This window comes from Dermacentor variabilis, chromosome 11 (assembly GCF_050947875.1).
Source record: "Dermacentor variabilis isolate Ectoservices chromosome 11, ASM5094787v1, whole genome shotgun sequence".
NCBI classification, from domain to species: Eukaryota; Metazoa; Arthropoda; class Arachnida; order Ixodida; family Ixodidae; genus Dermacentor; species Dermacentor variabilis.
The window spans coordinates 61186383-61195257 of NC_134578.1; the positions used below are offsets into that span (position 1 = coordinate 61186383).

At 44.4% G+C, this 8875-nt stretch overlaps 1 protein-coding gene across 4 annotated transcripts in view; it reads left to right on the forward strand.

The window, feature by feature from the left end:
- The window catches only part of LOC142564815 (histone-lysine N-methyltransferase PRDM7-like), a 30829-nt gene extending 25230 nt beyond the window's left edge, over nucleotides 1-5599 (forward strand). For all 4 annotated transcript variants that reach the window (XM_075675983.1, XM_075675982.1, XM_075675980.1 and 1 more), the window contains 2 exons: nucleotides 1065-1314; nucleotides 5368-5599. In XM_075675983.1, the coding sequence (XP_075532098.1) occupies nucleotides 1065-1314; nucleotides 5368-5426 (309 nt within the window). In that variant the 3' untranslated portion in view covers nucleotides 5427-5599. The remainder of the gene's footprint in view (nucleotides 1-1064; nucleotides 1315-5367) is intronic.
- The last annotated feature ends 3276 nt before the right edge of the window (nucleotides 5600-8875 follow it).

Here is an 8875-nt window from a genome sequence, read left to right on the forward strand (position 1 = left end):
TTGCTCACCACGTCACGTGATATGAATCTATGTTTGGATATGTTCTTGCTTGGCGTTTTTCACAAAAGAAGGTTAACAAAGTTAAAAAATTTCAAGGACAGATTGGGAAGGCAGGGCAATTGTTCTGCAGAGGCCAGTGACTTACAAAACGAACTATTCGTTCTTTGACTCGTTGTAAACAACTGATTAAATCTATTACATTTCTTATTTTCTAGGAAAAACGACATTTTGGAAAACGTTAAAGCACAAAATTATTTATGCGCGTAGGCTGATGACGTACGCGAACTTAAAACATGACGTGTCCGTATTCGAATTGTGTGTTCGAGAAAAAAGACTGTTCAGTCGAACGTGCTCTCAAGGGAACAAAGGTGTGACGGGAACGAAGACGTTTTCTTTTTTTCCAAGCCTGTAAACCCCTGTTCAAACGTCTTCGCGAGTAAAGTTGGGAAATTACAGTGTATCTTTCGGAGAACTGCATAATCAGTTTTCAAATGGGCTCTTACTGCGACTCATATTGCACATTTAAGTTCTTTGTAAGTTTTACAGTTGCTTGTCAGCCAAAGATTGCATGTCCAGCACATGAAAAAAGTAGCACGTTTTCAAGGTTCTTACCGTAAAACCTACTCTTTTTGTCTGAACACAGAAAAAAGACGTAAGATTGTGGGGTGGGTTAACACGTCCAGCATACATCCAGCATTCTTATGGCACCTCTCGGTGTTCTGTACAGCCACGTTGTAGTTGCTTTTCATCGTCTGATAACACACAACACCAGAGGGTAGATGGAAGTAGCGTCACTTTTGAAAACCTGACTTAGATATGATTAGACCTCTTCTCTTCAGTTACACGTTTATTTACTTCATATCATAAATTTTAATTGACACAATTGTTCTTTAGAAAATCTCGGAAAAGTATAGCAGGCCATGTGCAATAAGTCTTAGGAGGAGAGATTGTTGAATAATCATTTTGCAGCTCAGCGCTCTGCCTATAATATCTTTATTTCCACAAGAGCTGTATTCTTATAAAATAAAAAAGAATCACAGCTATCACCGCGGTTCATCGTGCAGGAACTGGCTGAAAAGGCAACTTCGCAAAGCAAGGAGACTAGTCCAGATATAGCAAGGTGGATTCGATACGTCAACTGCGCTCCCAGCGAGAACGAGTGCAACCTTGTCGTCCTGCAACAGGCCGGGTTCGTGTACTACCAGACGTGCCAGCGCGTGGAACCTTCCAAGGAGCTCCTGCTGTGGTGTGGAGTGCCGCCGATGCCTTGGCAATTCGGATTGGCTGATAAAACAGCCGACGGCTTCACTCGCAGTAAGTTGTTTATTTGTCCCACATGAAAAGTGGGTGGAACGAAATGTCTGATGAACGCACAATAGCTACCGAGCTTGTTGTTTTCGAATACACGAAATCAGCGAACACTGATGAAACAACGACGTCTTGTACATAATCTGGAAGATTGATATACGCAGAGTGCTCGTTTACAGAATCAGCTAAGTGTTAAGGTACGGGATGGATCTACAGAAAAGACAGATCGACACGACCACAATGTACGAGATCAAGAGCGCAGACATGTCGTACATTGCCCCTGCGCCCATCTAAACAACTTGGCCGCAATGCACCAGCGTAGCTCAATGGGCAACATCTTTAAAGAAGATATTTCAGAAAACCGCACCAGTTTGAACACCGGTCAGTTAGCAACGTTGCGAGGGTACGTCCTTTCGATAACAATAGTATTCACGGCACTTGTAACGTCCTTGCTGCGTCATATCAGAATTTCCGTTAGGAATAAAGCGCTTCAGATACGGCAGCACAAGAGTTACCAATATGTGCTATAAATACGTATGTTATTAGGCGAGCATACCCTCTCGTCGTTGTTGAGTTTTGTTGAAATTCGTGCGGCCTTTTTAATTATGCTTTCCATAGAGATGACACACTGCAGTCAAGTTCGACGAGTGGCCGCAGCTACAATGTCCAGAATTCCTGGGTATGAACAATACCGATCTTAAGAAGTCATTCAAATTCGTTAAAAAAGAAACCGTAGAAATCACGCAGCATTTTTCCTCGGTTTGTTTCTGTTTGTACGTCACATTTCTATTCTCAATAAGGATGTTACCTGACTAGATGGTATTTTGTTGAACTTTCGACAAGGGCTGATTTGTCCTGCTGATACGTAATGACAGCCAGCCTAGGGCAGTGGGAGTATAGGACGAAAATACCAGGCAGAAAGGCTAGCAGGAATAGTAGGTCATGAACAGGAACACATTTACTCTTATTTACTAGACAAACATTGTCGTTGTAAATAAACTGCCCTAAAGTGTCAAAAATGTGACTCCGCCATGTGAAATGAGATGGAGAAACATCAAACGTGTGCTCTGTAGACCAAATTCGCAACCAAATAGCAATTTTACTTAAGCCTCCAGCGTCTTTCTGGCATAACCCTTAGCTATACGACGTGATTAGACCAAAGGTAGTTCCAGAAGCTTCGCGCAGGTCTATATTGTTGCGCCCTAAATCGGCCCTGGATATTATGTGGGTGCTTCCCCCGAAGCAGCCCCTGTACCAGCGCCCAGACGGCGACGGGAGTACCCGACACCGACTGTGACAGGGAAACAGGCGCCCCAATAGGCATTGCGCGTTCTTTGGGTGTTTCCCCCGAGGCAGCAGTGCCGCCTAGACGGCGACAGCAGCGCCCAACACCGACCGTGGCAGTGCTCTTAAGCGCTTGCTTAACGCTTGTTACCACCGCCCGCTTGTTAACGCTTGTTACTGCCGCCCTCCATTGAGGCGGCAACAAGCGTTAACTGTTTGTGGAAGGAGCGCGAACGATGTCTGTTTCTGGATTGCCTCGTGCTTGCTTTGAAGGTTGGACATCAGAGGCGGAGATCTGTGATCTATACGACACATCTGATTCGCCGCAACAAGGTCGTCAAATTCCCTTGTTTTGGGTACTAGGGAAGGAAAACGATTTAAAAGTGGACTTTTGGTGCAGTGAGGGGGGCTGAGGTGTCCTGACGCCTGCAGACATGTGTGAAGTCTGACTAGAACCTGAAGACTTGTTTCAGTATGTAAATAAATGTAAAACAAACCCCTTTTTTATGTCGCTCTTACTCCCGGACGTACTCATCCATATGACACGAAGGACCCAATGCCTAATACTACCCCGAGTCACAACAATATATGGGAATGTTCGTTAGCCTTTGAAATGAGCAGTCTCATTTTTTTGCTGATAGGCTGCGAATGGCGGCTAATAATCGTCTCTTTATATTTCTCAGCATAGATGTAGACCGTGAGCGGAACTCAATGAGGGTTTCTATTTTTAGCACAGAGATCATCGAGAAAGCACATAATTAACGAGATAGTTGCGTTATGCCGTAGGCATGGCGTAAATTTATGCAAGGTTTGGACCACGACGCTGGAAGTATACCTTATGCTAGTCTGAGCTAAAACAAATTCGCAGTTTCGCCTGAAAGGCGAAGCACCGATTGCTATAGAAGATTAGTGGATAGCTGTACGAAGTAAGGATAATAGTTTTAGCGGCCTTAGAAAGTTGTAAACATTTCCTTACTAAAGAAATTAACAATAATAGAATATGTAAGTGCAAAAGAATGAGGACGTAGGAAGGAATATACACACAGAGTCTTTGTGTGCCTGCTTCTGCTACATCTTTGTTCAGTCGCGCTTGCACATTATAACATGGATTAAAACCAACTAGCCAATCAACGCGTTTTAACTTAATTAACCAGCACGGTGTCATGCGCGCACAGGTACACATGAACATGTCTCGCTCGATGAGCGCGGAAACTCGCTCTGGAAATTCTGGAGTGAGGAATCGCGGCAACAGCAAGCGACTTGACCTTCATGCATATCTCGTTTCAACATGAACGAAACGCCGAAAGCTCAGCGAATACGAAGCTACCGGCGCTACACGAGCTCTCCAAACATCGCAGATCGCTTTGAAGATGGCGCTTGTGCAGGCGCGCACTTTGGCCATGTCGCAAATCGCTTTCAATACGTATGAGCGCCGGCAACGCGTCCGTAGGGCGTCCGCCAAAGGCGTCTACTGCGGTTTCCGTGATTCGCGTGGCCAACGCCGTAGTATACGCAGCGGTTGTCTCCAATCTGTACCAAGCGGAGGGCGAGGAGGACATCGAGGCGCCCCAGCAGCCCCAGGAGAAGACCGCCCCTCCTCTCTCGCCTGACCCCCCTGTCCCGCTTGCGCCAGGAGAGGGCACGCATCCGGGTCGCGATCTTCGCTCGCGCACGCGATATTGAACCGTGTTCGCCGGCTGAACGTCACAGTTTTTCACTCGTGCAGACGGCATATGGCATGCGACGACGGTTTTACCGCCCTTGAACTTTATACGGAACTGCACAGCGACGCAGGCGTCAGAAATGCGCGAGGAGTATTCGTCTAATTGCTATCTCCATAAAAAAAAAATCGTGCCAATAATTTTTTTGCATATCAAAGGAAAACATCACCTGCAGAACATGGATAGTCCACACGTCGTGAGCGCAAACCTTTCATGGAAACTTATCGTACGATGCCACTACGACGTCTCTTTCTTCAGCAAACACTAGGATTGTTATAGTTAGCGCTGCACATTTTGTCAAGACTCACTGACACACACCAAAACAAACGCACAAGGTATTTTGATGGTTCGATGGTTTTAATGCAACACTTTCCCAGCGATTGTCGACTGCAAGGAATGACATTTCTGTAGAAACGTTTCTTCTCTTAAACAGCGCAATAAAATAGCTCACTGCAAGCTGTGCGAATGCTACCGTGGTGAAGTTCGGTCACATGACTGTACTTTCGACGCAAGAATGACGACAGCGCCAGCGCTCCCAGTGGTTAATGCTCGAGCCTAAGAAAATCATTATTAGTCCTCGAGCATTTGAGGAGTGTACTCATTGCATGATGTCAACGTCACGGATCGCGGGGGCCTTCGATCAAAATACGTTGTCACTGATTGTGTTGTTTGGCCATGTCTAGAGATGGGAAGGAGACGTTATCGGTCCGTTCCAGTACTGTAATGCCCTTAGCGTTAACAAAACTACACGGAAGCACATGCTTGGCACGTCGAATTTTCGCCAAAGCTACTGTGGCAAAGCTAGGCTTATTTATGCTCTCTCAAAGTAAACTTTTTCTGTCGTTGCTGCACTTTATTTTGGTGGTCGCTGCTATTTTCTTGTTTGCACTTCTTTAGCTCGTATTATGACCATCATCATTATGGTGGAGCTTTTAACCATACGATTTCTTTTCCCGTTTGTTACTTTTTCATAAGAATGCGTATTGTAGATTCGAACATCATATTCTCGAGTCGTTGCTGACTGCTGCTTTCCGCGGGTTTCTTTTATTTTAAGGGCGACAACGCGCCACGTTGAGGGCAGCGGTCACATGCGACTCCTGCGGGTTCTCCTAATGATCGAAATATCTGCTGGACCGGCATGGTGGTATCGTGCACCCTCTCGCAGAGCACGCGAAGCAGTAGTGCTGATGCTATCTATATTACATTAATTAAAGGTCCCGCAGGGGATACAACTTCTCGGGCAGTTCATTTTCAGTGCTAGAAACGAAGAGGAGGAGAGACATCAATCAACTGAAGTATGAGGTAAAGTGCTGTCGAATTGGTATATAACGTGCGAACGTGAAGTTAATTGTTTTCGATGAAAACGCCACCGCAACGAACGGTGCATTGGATATATTGAACTCGAGCAGCCTGCTACCGGCATCATAAAGCCGCTTGCAAACCACAAACGCAGCTTTCGAGGAAGTATTTCTTATCGTTTGTTTAATTATACTTATCTTTATGTGCAGTTTTTGCAGTCGACATAATGATCCGGCATTGAAGAAATTGGGCTGAAAGAAAGCTATAAAATCTGCATTAAAACATCTTTCTGGGCGAGTTGGTGCATACTTGACATAAAAATTGTAACAGCGCAAACACATGCAACCACAAAGTAACAAGGAAGAGACACAAGCGCTTGTGTCTCGTCCTTGTTACCTTGTGGTTGCATGTGTTTCCTCTGTTACAATTTTTATGTCAACTACACAATCTGGCACGTCGAGTATGTCGTTCTTATTGACGTTGGTAACCGTTCAAGGCACATGTGAAAATTGCGGCACAGGGTATGCGCTGTAGGGCGTTGTTTCCGGGTAGTTGGTAACCCATGGCTCTTAAATTTCTAATACGGTATCTCAGGAGAAACTTGAAACACGAAATGACTGGCAAAATCGCTTCTGCCTGTCGTTTCATGTTTCAAGCTAATCTTAAAATACAGCACTAAAGATGGAAGAGATTTAATTGGCATAGTTTTGTTGTCAATTATTTATTTCCTCCTTTCCCCTAAAGACTATCACAACGTCATCTAGAACGGACTCATAATCATTGTTGCCTTGGGTTGTGGAGGGAAACGTTGGGTATATCCAATTAACTGATCCATCAAACGAGCTATACCGTAGAAACCTGTTGGTTATACTGACCCCCCATTTGGCTAAATTTTTCGAATCCCGAAACGAGGAAAGCAAACTCGCTGAGGCACGAAAGGGGCGAAAGCCGAATAAATGTTTCGACGCCGCCGTTAAGTTCATGTGCCAGGTCGCGGCAACTTGATGGAATTTGACGGTGCGGGCACGAATCTCGTTAACGGTCTATTAGCTAGGAAGATGTAATTTGCATTTTAGAGGTGGTATAGAATCCATCTAGGAACGTTGGGGAATTTTTCTGTTGGTAAAAGGTCATATATACGATAAATTTCACCTAAGCTGAAGAACCGAAGCATGCGTATGCTGAGTGTTTGTGAAAATCAGTACAGAGATGTTTAAGTTTTATTATCGCAATTCGTAATAAAGCCGTAATATTGAAAAGTGTAGAAGTACCGTTTATAAATAGGAGTTTAGGAGTGTAAGGATATTCATGTGGCAGTTTATTGTTTGCTTTGGAAGTCGTAATCTTAAGAGGAAGCTTTTAGTTCGGGTTTAAGTGCAATTTCAAGTTTGAAGCTTATTTCAGTATTCAAGACACTAAGCTGGACGCAAACAAAAAGCAACAAAGCCTTGACGAGGTCAGCGTTCCCACTTACATGGCAAGCACAATATACATACCTAGATAATGCAGGAAGCAACCTTTAGGAAGGTTTGAAAAATACGACTCGTGAATATTTATTTAGGCGAATATACTGAATGAAGAATTACGTAGTTAAAGTTCCTGCTCTGTCAAAGCGAAAGTAAAGTTGAACGATGAAATGTAACAAACACGAAAACCAGCCGTAGAAAACTGGACAATTTGCTAGAACCTCAAGGTACATCGTGAGATGCCACGCAGGAAACAAGTGATAAAATATCATGGCAAGACATACAAACGCATAAAAACAGAGGGTTAACAAGTGTGACATTTTGTAAACATCATACTCCAATAGATAGACTTTGCTACCAATGAGATCTTTGACGTGTCATTAATTGCTCAAGATACCAGTGTAACCTGAAAAAAAACAAAGAAAAAAAATCAGCCGTTTGTATGCGTCTGCCAGTGCGAGGTAAGGAGGTGCACAGAGGCATAGTGGGAAAGAGGTAATGCAAAGCGAAGGAAAGCATAAGCACAGTGCGAGCTGTGCCAGTGCAGGGTGGTGGGCACGCGAAGGACCACTTGCACGGCCATGTTGGATTTGCAGAAAGGGTACGCATTCGTAATTCGTAAGTGCTTCCTTCAGTTGATGGTCGGCGTTCCTGTTGTCCACTTCTCTTGTGTCCGTGCCTGCACGCCTTACCCCTTCTCTGTGTTATGACTCCTTACCAACGAACTTAGCTCTGTATTGTACGCGTATGGTCTGGTTGGTTCATGATTACGAGCAGACGACAACGCTAAACCACAGGTCGAAGAGAAGAACGCAGACCTGGGGCGGTTTGCACGAACATTTCATAATAAAATAATACCGAATTTAAGAACGCGTTCGAAAATGTTCAGTAAACAACGACTAGTACGCACAAGAACAGGTTCTTAAATTCTTTTATTATTTTTGTTATTGAATGTTCGTGCAAGCAGTCCCGGGTTGTGCTGCGCCTCGTTTTTTTTTTAGAGTTAAGCTGGCGAAGAACACCACACAGAAGGCGCATGCCCCTACTTCACGGGCTAGAAATAGATCAACCTTCCCGAATACGCGATGTTTTTTTACGGCTACATCCACGTACGCTACGAGGTGATCGTCGCCCTTGGTAAGTCGTCTCCAACTGTAACCTATGACATGGGAGACCGAAAGTACTCCTCAGTGAAACGAGCAAGTTTGAGGGAACTTTGGCGATGCGACCGCATCACTACAATAATATCACATGCCTCACTGCGACTGAAGCGATAATATTGCGAAATGCAACAAACTAGGGCGTCACTTAAGATGCTGAATAATTATCTGCAAGAAAGATTAGCCCGAAGTCGCAGTACGGCATAACTACTGCTTCCATTGTGAATGCCTTTATTACGCCCTGAACGAATTTGCTATGACTGTCCATATTAAATATACGCAGTATACGGCATGCGTTAGGTAGAGGGTAGTTTGTATAGGAAACATAGCAGGCAGAGTTCGTCGTGCTCTCTGCTTTACAAATCATGTTAACTGCGGAGGTTGGCTTGCACATGGCTTCCCCAGATTTACAAAATTCTTTCGCGGCAGACAGGTTCACTTTTATAGGAAAGGTACCAGGGCGCGCCGGACTGAGTGTCAATTCGTTGATTGTGCGTTTTAAAAAGCCGCAATTTATATCTTTTCATTTTGCTTTTCTCAATTTCACTCCCATTTCCGATTTACAGTGCGCGTATCAATTTGCGCACATGGTCACCTTCCTTATAACATTGAACCTGTCGGCAATGAAAAAACATGG